General features: G+C 40.9%; 1 protein-coding gene across 13 annotated transcripts in view; it reads left to right on the top strand.

Annotated features, from left to right (window-relative positions):
• ST18 (ST18 C2H2C-type zinc finger transcription factor) overlaps positions 1–27,800 on the top strand; it is a 262,346-nt gene that overhangs the window by 156,235 nt on the left and 78,311 nt on the right. For 5 of the 13 annotated variants that reach the window (XR_006060829.2, XM_060393402.1, XM_042254200.2 and 2 more), the window contains 5 exons: positions 11,008–11,100; positions 14,463–14,612; positions 15,707–15,806; positions 22,633–22,687; positions 25,659–25,692. Coding sequence is in view for 12 of the 13 variants with exons in the window: in XM_060393402.1 (XP_060249385.1) it covers positions 22,633–22,687; positions 25,659–25,692 (89 nt within the window). In the remaining variant the exon portion in view is untranslated. Of the gene's footprint in view, positions 1–3,934; positions 3,978–11,007; positions 11,101–14,462; positions 14,613–15,706; positions 15,807–17,232; positions 17,922–22,632; positions 22,688–25,658; positions 25,693–27,800 lie in introns of all 13 variants that reach the window. The other 8 variants (XM_060393403.1, XM_042254199.2, XM_042254202.2 and 5 more) reach the window with 5 other exon arrangements.

Genomic DNA, 27,800 nt, shown 5'->3' with positions numbered 1-27,800 from the left:
CTGACATTAATCAGATTTCTTATTTGTGATGTTATCTTGTATTTAGGTGAGGTTAGTACTTTTAGAATAGCTTTGTTAAAATCTCAGGGGGATAGCAAGACCAAACAAGAGGTGGCATGAATTCCAGAAGGGCTACAGATTCCTTTGAAATTGTTCTTATTTGTGAATGAACTTATGGGAACCAGGGGGAAGTGGGGAGGGGTAGATTGGGAGTTTTGGATGGACATGTACACACTGCTATATTTAAAATGTATAAACAGCAAGGACCTACTGTATAGCACAGGGAAGTCTGCTCAATACTCTGTTGTAACCTAAATGGGAGAAGAATTTGAAAAAGAATTTTTAAATTGTTCTCATTGGCTTACTGTGATTTCTTACATTGAGCCATAATTCTCCCAGCTTTACTGGAATATTGTTTAATAAGTTCGTGGCTCAGGACACAAAATAGTTTTTCCTTGTCTGGGCTGCTGCTGCTAAGTCGCTTCAGTCATGTCCGACTCTATGCGGACCCCATAGATGGCCTCCCCCGTCCCCGGGATTCTCCAGGCAAGAACACTGGAGTGGGCTGCCATTTCCTTCTCCAATGCATGAAAGTGAAAAGTGAAAGTGAAGTCACTCAGTGCGTCCAACTCTTAGCGACCTCATGGACTGCAGCCCACCAGGCTCCTCCGTCCATGGGATTCTCCAGGCAAGAGTACTGGAGTGGACTGCCATTGCCTTCTCCGCCTGTCTGGGCACATCCCTGCAGAAGCACCTCACTTCTGCTCCATGTGTCGCTTTCTGTTTGGGGAATCATCCTCCATCTCTTCAGTGATGTTTTCTTCTACAAAATAATTTTTTTTAATAAATAAAATAAATTTATTTTACTTCCAACTGCTCTCACACTTCTAGTTCTAGGATATGTATTCCAATCAACAATGCTGCATATACCCTTGTGAGAGCTTTATCACTGAGGTATTTACCCTGACAGCAATGCAAACAGATTATTTAGTTTTAGACTAAAAGGTGTTTTCATCCTTTGAGAAGTTTTCAGGATGATGTGTTCTTCAACATAGCAGCAACCTGAATCCTTCAGTAGTCTCTGAGAAACTTGCTGTACCATTTAGGAATAAGTGAAAATTTACTAAGGCTGGTAAAACATTGACTGTCTCAAGGAAAAATGCATTCTTGCTTGACATGGAAATTCATTTTTATGATATCATTTTTAATTAATTCATCCTCTTATTTTATTTGCTTTGGGCTAGTTTCAGTGCTGGTGCAGTCTTAGATCTGTAATTTCTGAGCTTACATTTGTTAATGGCACCTGTAATGAAGAAGTGCATAATTACTGTTTCTTTCTCAACATGAATGGCTTCATCTGAAGGGAAGATCAAGTTCAATAAGCTATAAAGTGCTTCTCAGAATGTACTCCAGTGAGGGGCCAGAACGTTCACTTTGTATCTGTTCTTTTCTAGCATAAAGTATTTGCTTGAGAACAGAGTGGGGAATGCTTCTGCTCCATGTGGGCGTGGGGAATTTAGACTGTGGGATGGGCTTGCCTCACAGCCTGCGTTAGCGAACATTGAAGGCGACAGTTCTGAGTGTGGTCCCCAGACCATCAGCACCTACATTGCCTGGGAACATGATGGGAAGGGCCAAGCTCACGCCCACCCTAGACTCCTCTGCGGGTGACCGTGGTGCTGGCTGAGGTCTGAGAACTGCTGCTCTGACACTGCTGTTCAAGCTGTGGTCCGTGGAGTAGCGGGAGCCCCTGGACCCTCGTTAGCAATGCAGGAGTTTGGGGTATCGGAAGCAGGTGGTCCTGATGTGGAGTAGAACCTGAGCCACTGACCTGAGGTCAGAGCAGGACACTTACCTGAGGTTAGAGCATTTGGGGACATTTGAGAGGCTGTCAGAGTGGGATCAGTGATACTTTTTTTTTCACTGCACCAAATATTGGTTTGGCCAAAAAGTTAGTTTGGGTTTTTCTGTAATATCTTACAATATATTTAAACAGCCTAATTCAACTTGTTCATATTAAGGGAACAGTGGGAAGGTGAGGGTACAGAAAGAAATGTTTACAGGTAACAGCATGAGAAAAGTAAGTTCACGTGTTTTGCTTATTTTATAAGATAGTTGGTAGGTCACTCAGCTAACAAAATATACAATCACTATGAAATACTACCTTTAAACCTTAATTATTTTCAAGAAAGTGTTACTTGTTAAATGTACCCTAGCCTTTTATAGTATGTGATTTCTATTTTTAGTTTCTTTTGGTGGAAGTTGTTAATTTTATTCTAGTATTTACTTTACATCAATATATCAGTGCTTCTGTTTTTACTCTTCTTTAGCTCTCTCTTAAAAAAAAAAATAACCTCACTCTAGCTGGTTTGTATATTTTAAATAATATACCTTGAATCCCAGTTATTATTTGTACCACTTCATACCAGTGATTTCATTCCACTTTCCAGTTTTTCTGTCCTTTGTCAGAACAGAAAGCACTTATGTGGTATTCCTATACTTACAACTCCATGCTTTGTATCAGTCTTCATTTCTCAACTAGCTAAAGAAATTCTCAGCATCTATCTTTTTGCCAAAACTTTTGCAATCATCTCTTGGTTGTATGAAGCCTTGCCTCTAGCAGAGGGCTTGCAAACTATACCCCTTTTTGTTGAGTGGGATCAGTGGGCACTTCACTGTTTGTGGATCCCCCTCAGTTCCTTCTGGGATAAAAAGAGGGAAGAGATGTGTAAATCTCTCATCGCAATGTTCAGAAATATGTAAAGGCACACTGCGTCTACATTGTGAGATGGAGAACAGAACCATGGTCTAGGGAGCAGAGCTATAAACTGGATAATAAAGCCTAAGTGTGCAAGAATACACACACATATATATACATATACGGTCACAGGAACACACGCATATAGACACATATATATCTATATAGCCCACAATGACCCAGACATTTTAAGTGAAAGTGTAGTTTTCAAGTAATTTTTTTTGAAAGCTCCATTTTCTAATTCACTTTTCTTGTACAGATAAATCTAAGGTATGTTTTATGTCTCTCTTTTTCTACTCTCAAATTTAATTTTCCAGAATGTGTCTCTTAGAAAGGCTTTTTACCATGGAAGGAGGTTGTAAACTTTTGAGTCCCATCTCATCCCCACGGGGGCATTGTTACAATGCTGAGGAACCAGGAAGACAAAGCTTTCTGTTGAAGCTGTGAAGTTTGCCCCTTTCTAGGACTTGGCGTTTTCCGCCTTCTGGTGGTGAAGCCAGTGGCCTGAGCAGAAAAGAAGACTTGACCAAATAGAAACGTATTTGTAAGAACATTTGTGGCATGGAAACACATGAAAATGAAGGGATTTTTTTTTTTTAAGCCTTTGGAAATCTTTGCACAACAAACACCCCCGTATGTAAATAGAACTGTCACTAGCTGTTTGTCCAACAGCGAGGCCTCCAGATGAACCAGGGCTGTGCGCTGACAGGGACAGCTGACTCATTAGCAGAGAGCAGTGAAAGGTAATTAACCCTGGGAAAAGTACAGCTGCCGTTCGGGCTGTTCCTTTCTGTAGGATCTGATTAGAAATTAGTGTTAAACCACTGACTCTTTTTTTTTTTTTTTTGAAAAGACTGTCATTGATAATTCACTTTCACTCTCAGGTGTGTGCCCAGAAAAGGTTCTCAAATGTACTTGTGGACAAAGGAACTCAAATCTAAAAAGCATTTTCTGATCACAGTAGACACCTGTTTTTCTTGTTGAGGGGAGTTCTTTCAAATGAATATTGTTGGACTGTTGACGATTGGTTAGTGCCTTGGTCCATTCTCTCATAGTCAATATGTAAATTACTTGAAAAGATTGTTTCATACAGTTAATAAGCTGTAGATAATTACTGTTTAATTAAGTTTCTCTTTTTCTTTCCATTTTCCCTCTGATGACACTTCTTGTCCATAGCAATGGAAAGTCTCCAGTTCAGAGCCAGTGGGCTTTAGGGAAGGTGAGTGAAGATTATTTAGAAATAAATTCCCCCTCCAGAGAGAAGTGCCCCTAACTTTCCAATGGCCTCCAGAAACTTGAGAATTTAAGGTACTTGTTTTTCGGGGACAACTAAAGATGCCTGATTTTGTTAATGTTGGTCTCCTACTGGTCATTGGAGTTACAATTATGTATTTTTTTTAAGAATTGTGTACACCAGGCCTTCTTGGTTGATGATGTCACTTGTCTCATATGAGGAGCGTTAATACTTAAACACAATCAGGATTTACATACGTAGCTGAAGAATGTAGTGGGCAGCATAATCACCCGGCCTCCACCGACTGTCTTTTTTTTAGAATAAATGGGGAAAAAATCTTTAACATCCGAAAGAACTTAAGTCAGAGGGAAAAAAATATAACAAAAGATAAGACAAGTAGAAAACAAATGGAAACATGGCACTTTGAACCCAAATATTAACAGTGATATTAAATGTCTATGTCTTAATTCCTGAAACCTGTGAATACATTATCTTACATACAAAAGGAGTGTGAATAAATTAAGAGTCTGGAGATGGGAGAGTTGCTTGGTGGGCTCAACTTATCCCAGAGACCATAAGAGAAAGGCAGGTGGATGAGTCATGGAGAAGTGACCTGAGAAGGACCCACCGTTGGAAGAGGGAAGAAGGAGCCATGGGCCATGGAATGCAGTGGCCTTGAGACACTAAGAATGGCCACTGAAAAAACAACGATCTCAGACCTACAATACAAGGAACTGGGGTATGCCCCTAGTCCTCGTGAATTCCCCATACAGCCTCTGGAAAGGAGCACAGCCTGACTTGATCTTAGCCTGGTGCAACTGTCCCAGACTTTGGACCTCCAGAGCTGTAAGGTAATATATTTGTGTGAAGCCATGAAGTTTATGGACTTTTTACAGCAACAACAGAAAATTAATATGGGGGATAAGTCAACTGATAGGTGGGACCTGTTTTACAGCTGACAGTGTAAATCCTCTAAAGAATTTCTTGTGTTTGAATGAAGAGAAGAAAGATTTCTTGAGCACCCAAGACTGAGAAATCAGTTTTAGGAACTGGAATTTGTAAATCATGATGATGGTTATCATGAATTCTGAGATTTCCATTTTTGCATTGCAACACCCCTCCTCACACCAAAAATGTTCTCCACGTGGTATTTTTGTAAGCATGATGCCTGTATCATCAGAGGTACAGATGGATACCAGCTTTACTGGGATAGTTAGTATGTCTGTTTCACTGAGCTTGAGCAAGAGGAATAGAATGTCCATGGGAAAGATGAGGTCCATGATGCAGAGAGAAAACTGATCTGACTATTACAGGGTTCATGGGTCCTGGCACCTAGAATCACAGGGCTATCATGCAGAAGCTGGTGTTAGCATGGAAGGCTTTCTTCATTGTGAAATGGTGACAACTCCCCATAGGCATGGATGATGACAGGAAAAGAGTGCACTCTGGTCTCATGAGAGTGCCTTTCTCAGGGAAAGAGTTCAGTCAAGGTGTTACTTAGTGGCCAAGTTGTGTCTGACTCTTGCGACTTCATGGACAGTATAGCCCGCCTGGTTTCTCTCTCCATGGAATTTTCCAGGCAAGAATACTGAAGTGAATAGCCACTTCCTTCTCCAGGGAATCTTCCTGACCCAGAAAATGTCATACCAGTTTACTCTCATGGTAAAAGTAATGGGTTAGTTTTGTCTTTCCCTGTGGTTCCATTTTTATCCCCAGTACAAAGCTCATTCATTTGAAGGACATGGACATACGCTGTTTAAAATGAAATGTAAGTGTGTTTAAGTCAGGACAGTGGCCATACAGACAAATTCTGAGTAAGGAAAGTGAGGTACAGAAACTGGAAGCTGGATATAGTTTAAATGAGTTTAAGGTCTTCCTAAATGGTTATTTTTTGCCAAATTTGGAAAAATAAGACTAATATTTCCACATTACCTTTGGCTTTCATTCCCATGAAAGGACTGATTTAAATCACGTACTATTATTTTTCATGTAAATCAGATAAAAGTAGACATTGGGGAAGAAACTGACTGTGAAATCTATTACACTGTATGCTTGCTCTCTTTTGTGTTTGGGGAGCTTGACTTTTTTACATAAGGGTAGAGGACAGTGAAGACAAAATTGTAAATTCTTAACTGGCGTAGCAATCAGATAAAATCTATAAGCTCCAGATGTTGTCCTGGGATGCTATGTATTGAATACAATTAATAGGATAGTATCTCAGGAATCCAAGGAATATTACTTTAGGCTTATTTTAATTCTATTCAGTAGTAACTGAATTCAATTCAGTTCAGTATTGAGCACCCACACTGGCCACATTGTGTTTCAGTGAAAGGTCAACATGACACATCCCCTCAAGTCCATAAGCTTTACTGGCACCAGGAGGATAAAGTGACCTTGACTCTGTGATGTCAGGGAGCTCAAGGAGCAGAGTGGGGGTGCATCAAAATAGGACTGGAACTCACAAGTCCATGCCATTCGGTTGCTTCACATGGCGTGGGTGATACTGCTTCTCAGCAGACACATTTTGCAGCTCTGATACCAAAGCAAAGTTAGTTCCTTTGAAAGTTGCAAATAAAATCAACACATCCTAAACATTTCATTTTAGCTCTTTACCCTGACCAGCTAGTCTCCTTTAACCCTTGTCTAGCTATCTAAAACTGTGGCTTAAATACATTGCTTAACCAAGCCAAGTACAACTTTGACTGTGGTTTTTCATTTGGTCTTTGGGGACATTTATTTATTTTAGCCAGTCTCTGAATCTCCGAAGATGTGTTCTTCATGATTCATCATTTCTGGAAGCATTTCCAGGCTGGTCTCAGCCCATGCTCCCATTGCTTGTTCTGCCTCCTCCTTTATCATATTTCCACATCCTATTGGAATCCTCAGTTTGCTGATTTGTACCATGAGGATAAGAGCTGTGCTTTCTGTATCTTTAAATGCCCAAGACCGGCATGGAGTTTCCTAAATCAGTTCTCAACAAATGTGTATTGAACCAATAGTAAGTAAAGTGTTTAGCAGAAAGGGACCTATGTTAACAGAATCTGCATTAAATTAACTGTAATGAGGACAAAATCCAAAAACCATTCTGCAAAAATCCAATGCCCACTGGCCTCAACATTTGAGAATCAGGTCATTTCTTTGTCAGTTTCATTAGTTTCTCCCATTCCATATTTCCTGGTCAGACAATAAAGATAAATAACTCTTCTTTTATTTTAATCCAATTGTACAGAATATGGTGAGGATTTTAATGCAAAACAAACAGTTCCTGCTGGGTGAAACAGCACACTTGTTGGAAAAAATTCTAAGAAAACCTCTTACAAATGGACAAGGAAAATATAAAATGTCTTAGGATATCAAGCATATTGTGTAACAATCTATATAATAAAACAGCTTAAATAGAGAACATTCCCTTTACATAATAAAAAGCCTCCTTTTTGAATCAACAAGTGCTCTTTGAACTTTATTAAAAATGTTTTGACATTATAGGGTTGTTTAGTATAGATTTACTCAAAATAGCACATTTAGTTGCAACACAAGCCTTGAAGTTAAGTGGTTAGTTTAATAAAACAGAGTTTCCATAGTTACCACAGGAGAACAGAAGATAACTTTTATTTCTTTGGAAGCCAGAAAGGGGCTTTAGAGAAAAGATTAAGCAAACAGACCCAGGCAGGTTCATTATGCAGGGCTTTGCACCTGATTGGCTTGTTTAAAAGTAGAAACTTGATATTACAGGAAATTAAAGTTTTCCCTCTAAAATCTATAGCAGCACACTAAGAACTATGCATATTCTCTATCCCTGGGCATTCCCAACTAGCATCTGAGTCAGAGAGAAACCTGGTTTAATGAGATGAATTTTTGCTCACAGTGTTTTGTTAAGAACCATTTCATAAACAAGTGGTTAAAAACCCATGCAGGAGACAGCACAGCCCTACTCTCCATCTCAGGTCTAACTTGGTTATTCCCGATCACCATTCTGTCAGAAGGCCTGATGGAAGGAAACCAAAATCCTCCTCATGCCGGTTTGCTGAGATGCACTCTGAGTGCTAGAGATGGCTCCTGTCGCCGTGTCCTCTGCTGTGTGCAACCCAAGAGCTCTGCACCGTTGACTGTTGAGAAGCAGAGTGACGTGGTTCCCACTGTCTCACCTTCAGCCTGTGAGCCTTTAAGGCGGCAGTGATTAACAGGACTTTCCCAAAGTTTCTATGTAGTTACAAGGACAGTTTCAATCTTCTGTCATTTTTTTGCATTAGCTCTGATTATGCTTTTACCAGAAAAATGCATTTGTTTTAAAGGTAACAATACCGACTAGGAGAATAGCTTATGTTTCATCTATATTTATCAGCACTCACTGTACATTTGTGTCTTCATTACCAGGAAATATTAAGGGACATTGTGCCATCGATTCCTGTTTACAGTTTATTATGCAGAGATAGGAAACACTTAGCATGTAAAATGAATGTAGAAATTATTCCTGGATAGAAACATGGACATTTCCCACTCGTTGGCTCTTTCTCCTCCATCACCGGATCAGAGTGTAATTGTCAGTAATCAGGCCTGCTTGCTGCTGATAAAACCACTCTGAATGCTAGCGGCCTTCTTTGTGTGATGACTCAATTATTCCAGAAGTGCCTCATCAAATCTACCCCATCAGCTGGGCTAATAAATAAGGAGAAGAAACTGGCCCCCCAAAGCAAATTATAAATCCATTTGCATTAACCATTTCGCTGGTCCATGATCTAGGCAGAAATAAGCATGGCAGCTTGTGTTAAGCTTATTTGAATATGTTTATAATGTTTACAGCATGCAACTTTTTTTTTTCCCACAAGGTGTTGGAATTATCAGTCATGAATGGCATCTGAATGCATTTATGTTAATTGCAGCAAGGCTTTAAGGATCTTTGAAGGCTATTTTGTGACTTAAATCAGGTGGAAGTTAAAACCTCTTGCAGGGAGAAGTATGGGTCTCGAACGAGTTATTGGCATTGCCTCAGAGTTTCAGAAGAAGGGGCTTGTGCTTTATTTTTACAGGTGGTAGAAGGACAAATGTGAATAATATAATGCCTGCTAGTACAAGTACAATGACTTCATATTGATCACAGTGGAAACCAGAAGTTATTCTGATGTTCTGTATGACTGCAGCAATTTGCAGAGCAAAAAAAAAAAAACAAAAAAAAAACAAAAAAAAAAACCATTTTCTAGAGAAGATCAGAGTTACCATAGCATTCTTTGTACTTCAGATTCCTTGAAAGACTTCATAAGGCGGAGAGCTCAAAAGGCCAGGCAAACCAGTAAAAATCAATTAAGTCCATCAATGGAAATTTTGTACATTGACAAATCATGTTTCTGTTCTTCTTGTAAAATAACAAACTCTACTGTATAAGAAGTTTTGTTTGTATTTGAACTTCAGTGATCACTGAGGAAGCAAAAAGCATTCATAATGTATCATGAAGAGCAGTTTGGTTGCTGATATCAAATAATTAGTCTTGCTGAATATGCTGTGATTTAAAACCCAAGGCATTCCCCCTAAGAGGAAGCAACGCCACCGGCCCATTTTGCAGTGGGGGCTGTTTCAGTTTTGATGAAGTTCTTTCTACTCCTACCATGACAAGTAGAGCTTATAGCCAATAAACAGTATTTTTCTTTGCCTGCTGCTGCTGCTGCTAAGTTGCTTCAGTCGTGTCTGACTCTGCGTGACCCCATAGACAGCAGCACACCAGGCTCCCCCGTCCCTGGGATTCTCCAGGCAAGAACATTGGAGTGACTTGCCATTTCCTTCTCCAATGCATAAAACAACTTAAAAGGAATCCACTGCTGCTGCTGCTGCTAAGTCGCTTCAGTCGTGTCCAACTCTGTGTGACCCCATAGACTGAAGCTCACCAGGCTCCCCCATCCCTGGGATTCTCCAGGCAAGAACTCTGGAGTGGGTTGCCATTTCCTTCTCCAATGCATGAAAGTGAAGAGTGAAAGTGAAGTTGCTCAGTCATGTCAGACTGTTCGTGACCCCATGGACTGCAGCCTACCAGGCTCCTCCATCCATGGGATTTTCCAGGCAAGAGTACTGGAGTGGGCTGCCATCGCCTTCTCTGAAAAGGAACCCACTACTTCTCTTCATTTGCTCCTGTCTATGAAGCAAGTCCTCCTTATATCAATCTTGAAGGCTAAGAAGAAGGAAGCAGTGTTTGACAGCATAAATATAATGTGACAGTAGGCTAACGTCATTTTTGTACATCAGTTGCTAAATATATACTCTCTTGCTATGATGAGAAAGCTCATTGATGAAAAAATTCAAAATAAGAGGTTTAAATTTTCATTAGAAATTTAATGGTGAAACATGGCAAGTGGAAAGCTGAAGAATTCGGTCATCTGTCCAAGCAAATTTATACAAAATTTGACTCTCACTTAAATATCATGGTGATTAATATAAAAATAAACTAGCGAGGTGGGATGGGAGGTGGGAGGGAAGCCCCAAAGGGAGGGGATATATGCGTACATATGGCTGATTCACTTCATTGTACACAGAAACTAACACATTTTAAAGCAATTATACTCCAATTAAAAAATAAATATAAAAAATAAAACTAGACAGAACTATAAAGGACTTGCTTTCCCATTAAAAAAAAAGAGCAAGAAAAATCCCCCCTTTTCACCATTCCAACTAATGAACAATTGGTGAAGATACCAAAGTTAGTGACTGAGAGGTTAAAAGTGTTGGGAGGTTGGGAGACAGGGCCTCATGGGTCAGCAGTGCTGAGGTTTCATGTGTGTGTTAGTCGCTCAGTCGTGTCCAACTGTTTGTGACCCCATGGACTGTAGCTCGCCAGACTCCTCTGTCCATGGAATTCTCCAGGCAAGAATACTGAGTGAGCTGCCATTCCTTTCTCCAGAGAATCTTCCTGACCCAGGGATCGAACCTGGGTCTCCCACATTACAGGCAGATTCTTCACCTTCTGAGCCAGCAGGGAAGCCCAGTGCTGAGGTTAACATGCTGAATTCTCCCATTTCATTTCACTTGGCAGGAAACTAGACCTGAGAGTGATGTTTGGAGTTTGAATTAACGCCCAACTTCTGAGAGGAGGCTGCTGGGCATTTGCACCGGACCAGTCCCACTGGTAAGTAAACTCCAAACGTAGCAGTTGTATCACAGGGCTTCCAGCACTATGATCTTTCATATTTGATTTCCTTGCCTTTTCATCAGAGTTTTCACTTTGAGTTTAGTCTGGAGGATTTTTTTTTAAATATAGAATTTGTTTCTGAATCGTAAGTAAATCTATGGTTCTCTGCTTTAAGGACACAATTGACAGTTGCATCTTATCACTTCAGGTCACCTCACCACCACCACCACCAGTAAAATATAATCTGATATATCTGAAACATGTGTAATATCATATATGAAACGAATCACCAGTCCAGGTTCGATGCATGATACTGGATGCTTGGGGCTGGTGCACTGGGACGACCCAGAGGGATGGTATGGGGAGAGAGGAGGGAGGAGGGTTCAGGATGGGGAACACGTGTATACCTGTGGCAGATTCATGTTGACGTATGGCAAAACCAATACAATATTGTAAAGTAATTAACCTTCAATTATTTTTTTTTATATTTTATTTTTTTTTAATTTTTTTAATTTTAAAATCTTTAATTCTTACATGCGTTCCCAAACATGACCCCCCCTCCCACCTCCCTCCCCACAACATCTCTCTGGGTCATCCCCATGCACCAGCCCCAAGCATGCTGCATCCTGCGTCAGACATGGACTGGCGATTCAATTCTTACATGATAGTATACATGTTAGAATTCCCATTCTCCCAAATCATCCCACCCTCTCCCTCTCCCTCTCCCTCTGAGTCCAAAAGTCCGTTATACACATCTGTGTCTTTTTTCCTGTCTTGCATACAGGGTCGTCATTGCCATCTTCCTAAATTCCATATATATGTGTTAGTATACTGTATTGGTGTTTTTCTTTCTGGCTTACTTCACTCTGTATAATTGGCTCCAGTTTCATCCATCTCATCAGAACTGATTCAAATGAATTCTTTTTAACGGCTGAGTAATACTCCATTGTGTATATGTACCACAGCTTTCTTATCCATTCATCTGCTGATGGACATCTAGGTTGTTTCCATGTCCTGGCTATTATAAACAGTGCTGCGATGAACATTGGGGTACATGTGTCTCTTTCAATTCTGGTTTCCTCGGTGTGTATGCCCAGCAGCGGGATAAATAACTTTATATTAAAAAATAAAAAAGTAACATCTCATATTCATTACATCATATCATAGGTTTAAAGAACTGTCTTTCATATACATACTACAATCTGTAAAATAGCTAGTGGGACACTGCTGTATAGCATAGGGAACTCAGCTCGGGGCTCTGTGATGACCTAGAGAGGTGGGATGGGGCAGGAGGGAAGCTCAGGAGGGAAGGGATGTATGTATACTTATGGCTGATTCACTTAGTTGTTGTATAGCAGAAACCCACAACATTGTAAAGCAATTATGCTCCAACTAAAAATAAAAAACGGTAATACTGTAGTGCATATTTGAAAGTTGCTAAAAAATAAAAAAGAACTGTCTTTTTCTGAAGCAAATACTTATCCTTGAAGTGTCTGTAAATTTAGCACTCCATCCATGGTTATTGGCATAAAGCAGAGCACACAAATGGAGTCTTCTGTGATGACTCCATTTAGCAAGTGAAGCCACGTCTTAATTATAGCACTCGCTGAAAGACTGTGCAGCCCGCTAGGCTCCCAGCACCTTGGTTTGTCATGTAGTTTCACCTTCTAAGACTGCTGTTTCATGAAAAGATGAACTTCAATGGAAAAGTGTCCATCCTGGTAGGCGGGGGAGAGAACTAACTCAGTTACAAGTTGGAGGAGCTTGGCCAAGATTCCAAACCTTAGGTTAATTGTCTTCCAAAATGGGTATCTCCTAAGAATATTTTAGTAAATCCTTAAGTTTTACAGCATGGTTTAAGATCAGCAAAGAGATTAAAAGTACAGCAGTTATTGCCACTTGCAGCATCATGGATGGACCTAGGGATTGTCATACTGAGTGAAGTCAGTCAGACAGAGAAAGAAAAATATCGTATGACATCCCTTATCTAAAAAGAAATGATACAAATGAACTTATTTAGAAAGCAGACTCATAGACTTAGAGAAAGAACCTGTGATTGCCAGGGGGAAGGATGAGGGAAAGGGATAGTTAGGGAGTTTGGGATGGACATGTACACACTACTATATTTAAAATGGATAACCAACAAGGTCCTGCTCTACAGCACAGGGAACTCTGCTCCATGTTATGTAGGAGCCTGGATGGAAGGGGAGTTCGGGGGAGAATGGATATAGGTGTATGTATGACTGAGTCCCTTTGCTATCTACCTGCAACTATCACAACATTGTTAATCAGCTATACTCCAGTACAAAATAAAAAGTTAAGAAAAAATATAGCGACTATCGAAAATGGGTTTTTAAGGGTACCTCTTTGATACAGTAATAGGACGCATGCAGGGAGTGAAGGGAACCGACTGCAGTGGGAGATTCCTCTTGGTATCAGCCAGTGTGTTTCCACAAGGCCATGGGCGGAGCTGAGAACGATGGATGCTTGGAACAGCGAGCCTCTGCAGCTCCTCTTTCCCGCCCGTATTCCGGTGCACTTGGACTTCCCAGGCCTTTTGTGTCACACCACATTTCTGAACTTATATTTTGCCGGCATCCTCTGTGCAGGGCTCCACGTGGATCTCAGCTGTGCTGCCTTTGCTCTGCTCCCTGGGGAGGGGAGAGACAGCAGATGGGGTTAGGGCAGAGGGCTGACGCATCTGACAGCAAACGGCCGGGTTGTTTGCGGGGAAGCCGCGAGCGTCAGGAAGCTCCTTTCCCCCTGAGAACCAACTAACCACTGAAGAAAGTTGAAAATGAGCCCTCTGAGAAACGCTATTAAAAGTAGTAAAAAATCACGCTTGTGCAGATGAGGTGCTGCTGTGTGCTTATTCGGATGCTAATGAGTTTGACATTAGGGAACTCGGAGGGTTTAGAGCTACTCCCTTCTGTGATTCGGTTCTTTATTGGCAATCTTTGAGAAAATAAATGGAAAATGTATTGCTAATAAACACACACCACGATTGGGTGTAGACAAAAAGCCATTACTTTCAGGGTTTAGAAAAGCGCTCTGCCCACCAGTGTTTTCCAGATCTTTTGTCTTAGGTTGGAGTGTGACAAACAAAGGGGACAGGCAGGTGGACTGACCAGGGGCGAGGGAGGGTAAGCCAAACACAGTTGTAGAGAAAGCTGGGTTTTGTTTTTGCTTTTTTTTTTAGTTGCAATCAAGCAAACTAAGAACTCCCGAGTCCTATGTGACTTTTCAGTCCTTCCATCCTATGTCTTGAGACTTTTGCTGTGTGAGACATTCTGTCTTGAGACATCTGTGTCTTAAGACATCTGCTCTGTCTTAAGGGTTTTATCCCCATTTTTCACCAGGATCTACAGTTGCTGATTTGAGTTGAAGAAGCATCTGCTTAATGTCTGGTCAGAACTTTCAAGTAACGCAGAAATCCATGGTTAAAAAGCTGGATTCTCCAACTTACTGCAAAGGGTAAACACGGACCCTAGAACTCATCTGCCAGGAAGGTTGGTGACTTGTGTTCTAGAATGCCAGAATGGACGGACAAACCATAGCGAGTGTGTGTTATGATAGGTACTATGTCTATATCTATATATACTGTTCATGTCAGTAGCCACTTGCTGTCAGGCTGAGAGTGTTAACACTGAATTTCAGAGTTTTCTTTCAAGGGCCAAACAGCCTGAAGACAGATTCTGTTCCATCCCTGGGAGCAGGTAAAGGAGATGCAGGCCTGTGTGTTATGTCTGGAAGCAAGGAAGCCACATGCAGATTGTTCCCATGGAAAGCAGGATAAAACATTGGCAAAAAGAGCTAGTAGCCTTTTAGGACACCTCATTCAAGAGCATCCTAAATCCACATGCCTTGGGAACTTGTCTCTCATGACTTCTTGAGGATAGTATGTGCCAAACCTTGACTGACTTTTTTCTTCTGGTGGTTAAAAATAAAACCAACAATAGTGACATTCAGAATCCCTGTTATACAATTTTCCTAGTAAAGGGCAGGCATTTATCTATAGCTATGTGCATGCTTAGTTGCTCAGTCATGTCCAGCTGTTTGTGACCCCATGGACTGCAGCCTGTCAGGCTCCTCTGTCCATGGGGATTCTCCAGACAAGAATACTGGAGTAGGTTTCCATGCCCTTCTTTATCTATATCTTATCTATATATCTAGTTTGGTAAGAAAAACAAAAATTGATTTGGCTTACCTTAATAAAGGTAAATGGGGGTAAAGAATCTGCCTGCAATGCAGGGGACCTGGGTTCGATCCCTGGGTCAGAAAGATCCCCTGGAGAAGGGAATGGCAACCCGCTCCAGTGTTCTTACCTGAAGAATCCATGGACAGGGGAGCCTGGTGGGCTACAGTCCACTGGGTCACAAAGAATCAGACATGACTGAGCAACTAACACAGCCAGCCAGGATAAAGGTAAACATCTTTTCCCCACTGATATATTATTAAATAGTATGACATTTTCATTCTGTGTATAGCATAGTCCATGAGAATTATAGGCAATTGTTTTCTGTCCACATCACTGGCTATTTTTGCTCTTCTGTTTTTTTGTCCACCTTACATATCTTCTCTCTTTTATTTTTTATTTTAATAGAATGAATTGCAGGATTTCTCACTAAAGCAAACACAGGTGTTCATTCATTCTGACGGAGGGGGGCTCACCGAGTCAGCGTACAAGTTACCTGGAGGAAGAGGTAAGGCAACATTTTTATTAAAAAGCAGAATATGTTGAAATAAAATGGATCCAAATGAAGCATTTTATAAAGACTCTCCCCTACAACATTGCTTTATCTCTATAGATTTACTTTCACAAAAATATATTGTTAATGCCCAATTTAGGATTGTGATTTTTTTTGTCAGAAGTATGATCACTTAACTGTTTTAAAATATTAAACAGGTGAAGTTCTCTGAGCCTACAAGCCCTTTTGCACATTGATTAGTATGTGTTATTTGTTTGCACATGTTTGCCCTTAGAGACTCAGCATTAAAATTGTTTTAAAATTCCAATTTGAATTCATTTGTATTAGAAATTAGTTTATTTAAGGATCAGAGGTAAATAAGTAAGATTTTTAAAAGCATGTTTTTAAAAGCATTGTAGCTGATTTCTGCAGTTAATTCCTACAAGCAGTGAAAAGTAAGGAACTGGGACATCCTTGGGAACAATCTGTTTAAAATGGCTTACGCCTCTATGAAGAAGCTTGTTTTCTAACATTTATGCATTTTTCAACACATGCATCTCAAAATATCAGCAAGAAAAAAAATGTTTAGACGGTTTCAGGGTTTTAACTTTCACTGAGTTCTCTTTAATCAGAGCATATTAAAAATATTTTTAAGTCTATGAAAACACAAAGCTGGTGATTGCCCCCTTAGGTCACAAAACTGTGACTCGGAGGCCGTGGTACAGAGACTAATAGAAATCCTTGGCACCCGGCGTCCACCTAAGGGAATGATAGAACTATTTGCTGGAGTCGTTTGGCAAAAGGACACAGACATATGGCTTTGGTTCATGGTCACGTTGCCAGTTGTGCAAAGTTAGAGGGTTAGTCGGTACACAGGAGCGGCAGCAACTCAGAAATCAAAAGTGAGACTCCAAACACATCAGCCTCCTCTTAAAGCCACCCAAGCTTTCACAGGCCTGAGGTTTCTTCTATTCGACTCTAGAAATTCCCTTTCAAAGGCAGCTTTTCTGTGGGGGTGTGCATGCCCTCAGCCTCAGCAAGAGCTCTCCCCAGACAGCTGTGCTTGGTCTGAGAGAAGACTGAACCTGCTTTCCCATCAGGGGTGAGGGGACATGAGATGGGTCACCAACGTGCAGGATGCCGTCGTTCGGTTCTTCAGCTTTTTCTGCAGAATACGACAGTACAGATAGAGCTGGACAGGAACAGAGAGCTGAAATCAGGGATCCTGTGCCCTAAATAAAAGATTTGGAAAATTTTTCATTTCATTTAGAAGAAAGGATTCAAAAAAAGTTTCAGAAAATTACTAATATGGCATCAAAGATGCTGTCAAACTTCCTGATTTTATTCATTTAGATGATTTTAAGTTTGCTTTCTTTTTTTTTTTTTTTTAATATTATTGTGTTTGGCTGCACCACATGGCATATGGAACTTTCCTGACCAGGGGCTGAACCTTTGCCCACAGCATCGGAGGCATGGAGTCTTAACCACAGGACCACCAGGGAAGTCCTTACATTTATTTTCTGAATTACTCTCCCTGAGAAATAAGTAAATGTATGAAAAGAGAACCAGGAAAATAAAAGGAGGATAAGAACAGAGGAAAAATATGCTTGATCATTCAATCTTGGTTTCCTTCTCAATGTGGCAACTGTGTTTTTAGGATCACAGTTCATTTCCCCATCTTTCCCTTGTACCACAGGGAAGCATCTTCTGCTGCCATTTTCAGTCGATTCAAAGCTCTGTTGAAAACAAAATGATGCCAGAATCATCAAAAGGAAGGGCACTCAGTGTAGGGTTCTTTGTTCTTCGATCTGGCCAAGTTTTGTCCCAAGGTACAGACATCATTTAGCTGTTCCATTTTCTGAGGTTAGCCTTTTCCAACTTCCTCAGTTTCTTTTTGTCATTTTGAAAAACCTGACTTTTGTAAAGGAAGCATCCGCTGAGGATGGGGGACTCCTGGTGGGGAGGACCCCTGGACCTCCTCTCAGCAGGCACGGGACTAACTTCTTCTCGCCATCACCATGAGCTTCTCAGGAATGGAAGAGTCATGTGACACAACAGACAGCCTGCTTTGTCGGTTTACAACTCCCAGGAGAGGAACACTATGAAATCTTCTTTAAAGTGGGATTTATTGTAAGTCAACTGCAGTGAAAGACTTCTCAAATTAAAAGTAGCTACTGGCGTGAAATTATATGTAACTAGACAGGGCTTCCCTGGTGGCTTAGATGGTAAAAAATCTGCATTCCATGCAGAAGACCTGGTTTGATCCTTGGGTTGGGAAGATCCCCTGGAGGAGGGCAGGGCAACCCATTCCAGCATTTTTGCCTGGAGAATTCCTTGGACAGAGGAGCCTGAGGGGCTATAGTCCACAGGGTCACAAAGAGTCGGACACGATTATGCAACTAACACTTTCACCTTCAGACAAGATTACAATTAATTGTGTAAGGATTTTGAGAGTGTCCTCAAAATGTTATGATCACCATGGCTTTTCTACTAATATTAAGAAATTCGCGACTACTTATAAATCTATATCAAGGATGACAATGGATAGAATTCTGTTGAAAGGAGAAATAACGCTTAAAGATTACCAAGAGATTCGTTTTACCCAAATCTTAAGAAGTGATTAAATATTTACTTAGAGGTTGTTTTTGTGGACAAATAATTTTGTTTAACCATTGATCAAAATAGAGTTTTAAGTGAAAAATAAAAGGGAACTAAATCTCCTCACAAACAAGTCATTTGCATGTGTGATGGGAGCAAAACTGAGTTTATCAATCTGGTGTCCTGCTCCTTGAATCTCTCCCTTCCACAAATCAGCAATTCTGGGGGTCCCTGGGGGCTCAGATGATAAAGACTCTGCCTGCAATGCAGGAGACCCAGGTTCGATTCCTGGGTCAGGAAGCTCCTCTGGAGGCGGGCATGACAACCCACTCCAGTATTCTTGTCTGGAGAATCCCATGGATAGAGGAGCCTGGCAGGTCCATGAGGTTGCAAAGAATTGGACACAACTGAACCCCGAAGAAGGCACCTATTTGGTGCCGTGGAGTGATGCAGAAGGAAGATCTTCTGATAGCACCTGATGTATCTAAGTACCAGGAGGAGAAGGTGGTCAAGCTCAGGTCACTAGGGACACCTGCACATAGCTTTGTAAATCCCTTGAAGATGTAACATGAGTTTTCCAAATTCAGGTAAATAGTGAGAATGCATTTCATAGTCATCTTTCTTCTTCACCGCTTCTCTGCTTATCTCCATTGTTGGTTGGCATAGCCTTCCTCTAAGTTTGCTTCTTCGCCTCCTTGATTTTATAAGTTTCTTTCCCTCTTGCCATTTGTCCTTGTATTAATTCCTCTCCCTAGAGAATTGGGGGAGAAGCTCCTTAAATTTTTTTTTTCATGACTTCATTATGAAATAGATACTAAGCAGGAACCCTTTTTTTTCCTTTCAACATAAATATTATATGTAACATATCCATAGTTACAGGTTAATAGAACTTTTCCTGTAGTTTCAGGAAAAATAAGAGTAGCAAAATTTGCCTTTACTGGTTTATCTCGATTGAGTAGCTTGATATAGCCAGGAGGAAATGGTAAGAGTCTCAGAAAATGTCTTATTCCCATCCATAAACAATGGGATGTAGATAAAGGCCCTAAGAAATGGGAAGAAGGACAGCTGTTTGGAAAATCAAAGCTCTGTTTTGAGGAAAGAAATGCTTCATTAAGTTTTATGAAGTCAATTGCAGGCTTGTCCATAGCATTTGGGGTATAGGCAGTAAGGCTGATCAAGCCTCCTTTTCCAATAGAAAAAAAAATAATGTTCTCCATAAGAAGTGGAGTTTTTAGGATGCAGTCCATGTTGGTTATGGTGGTGGCTGCTTCTATAACCAGGAGAACTTGACTGGGTGGCTGTTCCCCTCCCCCATGCACACTCCTCATGTCTGAGCACCAGCAATGAGGTAGGACGTCCTTCCCATGAAGGAACCATCCCTGGAATGTGGTGCTCACTGAATCCAAGGTTCCATTTTACAAAAATTAGGTCTACCCATCAGCAGTTTATTGAAGTCCTTGAACATAATCCATAGGAAGAATGCTTAGAGATTTCTGCTCCCAGGTGTAAGGTTTTTGTGAACAAAGGCTTTTTTTCAAGCTGAGGTCTCCCAGGAGATCAAGCTTTCTCATGAATATTAAAACTTCTTGCCCCAAACAAAAGGCCCAAGATGTCTTATGTCTTTATCCCCAAGTTGCTGCAAGATGTAACTAAACCCTGAACTTAGGAACTGTCCTTCAGGTGTGAAAGGAGGGAGAGCTGAAATGGGTGAATTGTATGTGGGGGCCTGGATCCCTCCCATGCCCGTCACTTGTCCCACGTGTGATGTTGAATGCTGAGCTTCGTGGATGCGTTACCAGTTCTTACAAACCTTGAATGGGATGTGTGTGCTCCAGTATGACGCTATTGTCCAGCCAGAGGACAATAGCATCAGAAAATGCTGTCCTGACGCTGGCACTCCAGGCACCCTCAAGCCAGGGTCCATGAATATTTATTTATGCCTCGCTTCCCGGGACTATGACAGGGAGGCGGCTGCTCAGGGGGATGGCAGAGCCGTCAGGTGCTCAGACAGCTGGATAGCGAAAGAGCATCAGTCTTGAAGCTGTTAGAGGGAAGGCTGCATTGAAGCAGGTTTCTGAAACTTTCCTGTGTGCTGCTGGCCCTCCTCTTCACACAGAGTTGCAGTTTTCATGAAGAAATCCGTGGAGTCCAGCCTTCACTTGTGTTCGAGTGGGCGATGTTCAGAGTGGTTGGAGGCTAAAAGCACCTATGTGCAGGATAACCTTAAGACTCACATTGAGAGGATTCTCACCACCCACCCCTCCACCCAGCACCGCCCCCACCTCCAGCAGCAGAAGCAAAATGGATGGTTTTCACCATTTTAACCCTTTCGCTGCTGATCTGTCTTGTTAAAATCAACCGACTCAATTAGCACGCAGGGAGAGGAGTTCGCACGAGTCGATCCACTTTATATGCAGCAGGGACACTCACAGAGGAGGATTTCACAACACAGGGCTCACCAGCCTGTGTAAACCAAGCCACTCTAATCCCGGACAGTGTCACATCTGTCATAAATCCGCGTGGTTTTAAAGGAAGGGACATCTATAGGAGAAAAAAAAAAAAAAGCACCTCTGTTTTCTTGTTGTCTTCTGTTATCATGTAGTTTTAAAATAGTTATAACAATAGACCGTTTTTATGTAGGCTAAAGCCATGGCTGCTCGAAAAAGCAGCGCACACTTCTTGTTGGCTAATTTGCAAAACAGTTCAGTGATTGGTGTGGTGTTTATTATAAAATGATGACAAAAGGGTGCTGGTGGTTTTAATAGTTTTAGCTTACGAGGGCTGTCGTTAATTTTGTCTGTAGTGTTGCAGGTGAAAAAATGCACAATGGATAAATAGTCTATATTGGTTTAACTGAACATAATATATAGTGTGTTCTGGAGTTGTTTGTCTCAATAGACTATAGTAATCAAAAGTAATGAACCTATTATGTGCAGGACCTTGGAGAGCGTCGAATGGCAGTAAAAGTGTGGCACATAAAAGGTTTATTAAAGGAAATTAAAGTCCATCATTGCCACACCTGCTCCCCTATTATAAGTCTATGGCAGGTCAGCGCTTTCCATCACAACTCAGCCTCGGAGAGCAGAGATGCGTCTCCCATCCTCATTGCAGGCACACCGCATCCCCGCCTGTGTCAGGATTTAAGGATGGTAGCTGTGGAGAGCACCTTCTGCCTGCCTCTGATTTTCAACCAGCGAAACAACTTCTTTCTGTTTCAGAATTCCTTCTGGTAAAGTGCAAATGTGAATTAAACTGAAATGCTTAAAAGATCCTAGTGAAATGGTTGGAGGTAGTCAGGTCAGAATCTGTCTCCATGTGGACAAAAATATCAGACTTTTAAAGTCTTGGCATCCCTTTGATAATTCACTTGGTTATATTTAAGATCATTAGTAATGATGTTTTAGGGAATTTGATGCTGACCGAAACAACACTCAAAGTTTTCTCTCCTTATAGATGTGGATGATTATAACTCACCTCTATTCTGGAATTACCAGAGTAAATGTCATCAACATTTCCAGTGGTATTTTACAATAGGGGCATTTTGAGATTTTGTGTTACATTGGTTTTTTACACTGGGAATTTTTTTTTTTCCAACTTAGAAACAGGCCTGTATCTGAAGCTGGTCATGTATGTGTGTTCAGTTGTGTCCAACTCTGTGTGATCCTATGGGCTGTAGCCTGCCAGTCTCCTCTGTCCATAGGATTTTTCAGGCAAGAAATACTGGAGTGGGTAGCCATTCCCTCCTCCAGGGGATCTTCCCGACCTAAGGATAGAACCCACATCTCTTGTGTCTCCTGCATTGGCAGGCCGGTTCTTTAAATAAAAAAAAAAAAGGCTTGTATCCATAAGGGTCTAGAAATACAAGGGAATCTGGTTGAGTAACTTAGTCTGGAACATTTTGGTTTGGTATTTGAGATTTTGTCTCTTTCACAACAACTGTTAATCAGACCATTCTTCTTTCCATCTTCATGATGCCGAAACTGTCTGAGTCACTAGTGAACACTTGCAGACAAGAACATCTGCCTTCTGGTCCATTTCCTCTGGTTTCAGCATCTACAGAAGTATTTCCAGAACTTGCGGGCTGTAAGAGCAGTCACAGTTCTATCTCCGCAGAGTCAGATGCTGTTCAGGAGTGGGAAAGCTCCTCTGCTCTTCATAATGACCTAAAGAACTTCTAGTGGCCTGTGTTTGTATTTTAGTCAATGTCAAAGGAATGACCCAGGATTTTGTGTTCACATTACAGATGGATGCAGAGGCTGAAGATAAAACGCTTCGTACCCGTGCAAAAGGAACCAAGGGTGAGTTAGCATGCAGATTCCGTGCCCAGCACACCGTGAAATGTGGGCATCCCATGCTTGGTCCCTGAAGTGCAGTCAGGAGGATCACAACTTCCTTAGGGTTCCCGTTTTTAAATCAAGCCAGGAAGCTGCATCATGGCACTCTGAGGCTAAAGAATATGAACCAGAAGTTGAAGGACCCAGATAAGGCTAAATAATGTAGGATGCTAATGTTTACAAAATGCAACCATGAGTAGATTTAAACATCCTGCAAAACAGTATAAGGGTCAGCAAGGGAAGAAGGCTTTGTGGAGACCTCAAATGCTCGACATGACCTTTAACATCCAAGGGAAAAGTCCAAACCATTCATTTATTGCCAAAGTGGGTTTTGATTTTTATATCATCTGGTTTAGTGGCTCCCAATTTAAACTTCACGCGAGTAAAATGATGATGTTTGGTTTTAGACTGTCCCCGCCGGGGATTTCCGGCAGCTCTGCAAAGTCATGTCTGAAAGGTTTAACTTGCCGGTTACCCTCTCTTTTTGTAACCAACAGATGGTAATGTAATATTGAAATATAAACAGGCCCTTGATGATCGAAACATCTGGAAAACAGGATTGACTGGCAATAATACCCCTTAAGGAAAATAACTTTTATTATAATTAGCTATATTTGTGTGACCCTCCATTCTAAATGGAAGGTTCAGCCTGGCCTCTGGAGGGAGCCAGATAGCTATTCCTGGCCTGACCCACCTCAGGTTGGCCTCCTGGTGGAGGAAGGTTTGGGCTGGGGAGTGATCACACAGTCATTTGGAAGCATTTTGAGATTTACAGTTGAAAACATCTAATCAAATTTGATGCTTTTGTTAGCTGTGTTTGTGTTGTATAGTCAAGGTACATAATCCCCATTTCAGTGAAGTATGGAATCACCCATTTTTTTAAAATTGCAGAATGATTTTTTTTTCAGTTAAAATAGAACCCTGATTATCATTAGGCATGATAACCAAAATGCAGAATCATGCATTTGCATCTGGTCCAAGATATGGAAATTTTCTCTACCCAAACTGAAGTTGTGCCATATTCTTTCCCAGGGTTAGTTAAAGTTACTTTAAAAGTAATTACATCATATATCCTATTATTTGGAGCAACTTCTCTGGTGGCTCAGTGTTAAAGAATCTGCCTGCAAGGCGGGACATACAGGTGTGATCCCTGGGTCGGGAAGATCTCCTGTAGAGGGAAATGGCAACCCACTCCAGTATTCTTGCCTGGGAAATCCCATGGACAGAGGAGCCTGGTGGGCTACAGTCCCTAATATTTGGAATGCAATTTTGGAAACATCAAAGTTTTAGGCAGCAAAGTTCTCCATGGAATAAGAGTTTAGTGATAATATCCTAGCACTATTTAGGATAGGCTCACGTCTGCCATAAATATCAGTATTCTAGGAAATGTATTTGGATTATTCGAATCTCTTATTCTGACTTCTAAAAACACACAGCTCTCTCGTACTTGAAAAGCATTTTAATTTGCCATTCTTTTTAGACTTTGAATCCTTTTGGCACATACATAAGCACTCTTAAACAGAGCCAAAATGTTGTTGGAGAAATGAAACAACTGTTTCTCATGTAGCGTGAGTCATCTTGAAAACCACCTGTTGCCTCTCTCAATATGCTGCTTATTCTGTGGTAGGCAGGTATTTATAAACATGAACTTCTTTAGTCCCATCATTTCTTTTTTCCTCTAACTGCTTTCTTTTACAAATTTATTTATTTTTAATTGAAAGATAATTGCTTTACATAATTTTGTTATTTTCTGTCAAACATCAACATGAGTCAGCCATGGGTGGACATATGTCCCCTCCTCTTTCACCTCCCTCCCGTCTTCCTCCCTATCCCACTCCTCTAGGTTGATACAGAGCCCCTGTTTGAGTTCCCTGAGACATACAGCATTCCCATTGGCTATCTATTTTACATTTAGTAATGTAAGTTTCCATGTTACTCTCTCCATACATCTTACTCTCCTCCCCACTCCCCATGTCCATAAGTCTTTGGAAAAATCAAAGCTCTTCTTTCTATAAGTGTCTTATTTTTAATTGGAGGTTGAAATTAACATTACTCAAACATCTCCTCTTTCTTCAGGAATAAAATTTATGGAACAGAATCTTAAGACATTTATTAATAAAATATTATCCATTTTATTTAAATGCTTGTTTAATATAAATAAAATGCAAATAAGATTCTTTTGAAAATTTTCCTAGAGACAATAAAATTGATTTAAAAAGTAGTTCAGGGACTTCCCTCACGATCCAATGGTTAAGACTTCACCTTCTAATGCAGAGGTGTGGGTTCGATACCTGGTCGGGAAGCTAAGATCTCACATACCTTGCAGCCAAAAAACCAAAACATCAGAAGCAATAGTGTAACAAATTCAATGGACTTTAAAAAATGGTCCACATTAAAAAAAAACCTTAAAATAAAAAGCAGTTTGTCCTCTGTGCTCCTGTGCTTTTTCGGTGAGATTCTAGAGATAGGTATTTGGAAGTTGATCCATGACTGCAAAGTCCCAGGGTCACTGGAGGCCTGATCCAGAACCATCTGTTCTGGGCCCTGGTCACCTGTCTTCTTGTGTCCAAAGAACCAGAACTGGAAAGAGGAATCAGCCCAAAGGGAAACTTGTTGGGTGTGTACTAACCAGGGCTTCCCAAGTGGCTCTAGAACACACCTACCAATGCAGGAGATGTAGGAGACTTGATCCCAGGGTCGGAGGAGGGCCTGGTAACCCATTCCAATACTCCTGTCTAGAGAATCCCATGGACAGAGGAACCTGGTGGGCTATAGTCCATGAGGTTGAAAAGGGTCAGACTATACTAAAGTGACTTAGCACGCATGTAATGCACTAACCACGCACTGGTCATTATCCCGAGGAGGTGAAAGGCTTCTCTCACGCGGTTTACAAAATTATGCACTGATTTTCCTTTTCTGTCTTCCTTTTTGTCAGTAGCACCAATGGATTCTCTAATCCAGGAGCTCAGGTAAGAGTTGCCCTGCTTTACTTTTTCTAAGATTGATTGGCTTTAATTATTCGAATGTTTTGTACTTTTCAAGCCTCAGATCCTCATTTTACGGTGAGCACTAAGCCAGTGGGCCTATTTCATGTGCCTCTGTCTCTGCACCAAAGAGATAAAGAAGGGGAGAAACTACTGACTGTCTATCTAAAGCAATCCAAGCTAATATTCTGATAACAAGACACCATTCTTCTGCAACGTGAGTGGTTTCCCACTTTCTCCTCATAGGGTGTGCTGCCTCTGTGTGCATACCCCGCATGTGGTTTGTTTTCGTGCTGATGGAAACAGAGAACTGAGGTCATCTGAGAACCTGACTGAGGAACAAGCCCAGTCCAGAATGCCCCATGTTTCTCCTTAATAATCAGATAATTGTTTTATAGATTCCACGTGTAAGTGATATCACATGATATGTCTTTCTTTGTCAGGTTTGTTTTACTTAGTTTGATAACCCACCAGCATTGCTACAAGTGATGTTCCTTCACTCCTCGCACTGGTGTGTGAGGAATATTCCACTGTAGATATGTACCAAATCTTCTTTACCCATTCATCTGCCGATGAACACTTAGGTGGCTTCCATGTCTTGGCTAATACAAATGAACTTATTTACAAAACAGAAGTAGACTCACAGACGTAGAAAACGAAGTTATCCTTACAAAAAGGAAGAGGGGGATAAATTAGGAGTTTGGGATTAACATAGACACATTACTATATATAAAATCAATAAACAGGATCCTACTGTATAGCACAGGGAGCTATACTCAATATTTTGTAATAACTTCTAATGGAAAAGAATATGAAAAAGAAATTATATATAATATATATGTAGCTGAATCACCATGCTGCGTACAAAAAACTAACACAACCTTGCAAATCAACATACTTCAATTAAAAAAAATTTTTTAATTATGAGATAATCATGTGAATTTTTGACTGTAGGTATTTGAAGGTAATGTGACATGAAATTCGGGGTGGATCTAAGCACTTCAGACTTAGAGACTGTGATATGGGCCTCAGGCAATGCTCTGGAAATTCCAGTTGACTAGTTTTTGCAGAGTAAACTCCAGTACATAGGTTTTCTTTCATAGTCTTTGCAAGGTCTGGCTTTGTTTTGTTTTGAAGTGCATCTTTAAAAAGAAACGTATGTTGCTGCTGATACGTTTTCTGTCCTGGTGCTTTTTCTTAACAAAATTTGTCAAGCAAGAGGAACCCCTTACCTCTTCTCTAGGTGTGCAAACCCAGAAAGTCCGAAACTCAGGGTCTAATCCATCTTTCTGGAAGCAGCGATAGTATGCGTGTTCCTCAGGGGAAATGTGCGGAAATTGGAGTATGTGCAACAGTGTCTGGACATGCACTGGTGTGTGAATGTGTAACAGTGTCTGGTACACCTGGAAATTTACAGTATGTGCATTGACAGTTTACATAGTCATTTTTCGAGGCAGCTGTGCCCTGCGGCTTCCTAAAGGAGTACCTTCAGTCCATTCATCAATTGAATGGGACGGGATCTGTCAGAATTGGGTACAAGCCTTCATGCTGGAGCTTTTCTCTGTGGAAATGTGTTTGTAGGAAAGCCATGGCCCTTTCTACATGGATGTTGTCATTGAGAATTTTATATTTTAAACTGCTTTTATAAGAGTATAGCCCATAATACACCCACACATAGGGACAGGATTAAATGGCTGAAGTATCTGGCTCCCTTAAATTCTTGCTTTTGCATCTTTTCTTGTTGACAATTCCTATTTGTTCGGAGATGATGTCTCTGAGGAGTAGAGGAGAGAAGTTGACAGTGCTCAAGGATTCAGGGGTCTGTGATACGTGATCTCCCAGGGGGGATCCTTGGGGTCTCACAGCTGAAGAACTAAGTATGTTTTCCAGTAGGGTTCTTTGTAGAGAGTTGAACTACTCAGAGGTAGGGAAGGCCTTTTGAGTAATGAGTCTTGAAGAATAATGTGAAAAAGGAAAATTTTGAAGAAATGAATATATTTTGTGTTTGACCTAAAATTCATAGAGAAAAGAGAGGACTTTAGCAGAGAGAAATGGCTTTCTGAGAGAAGCAGCATTGTTTAAATAACCTCATT

Source organism: Ovis aries, chromosome 9 (genome assembly GCF_016772045.2).
Source record: "Ovis aries strain OAR_USU_Benz2616 breed Rambouillet chromosome 9, ARS-UI_Ramb_v3.0, whole genome shotgun sequence".
Classification (NCBI taxonomy): Eukaryota; Metazoa; Chordata; class Mammalia; order Artiodactyla; family Bovidae; genus Ovis; species Ovis aries.
Note: the sequence above shows the minus strand (reverse complement) of the source record. Positions and strands in the feature narration are given on the sequence as shown.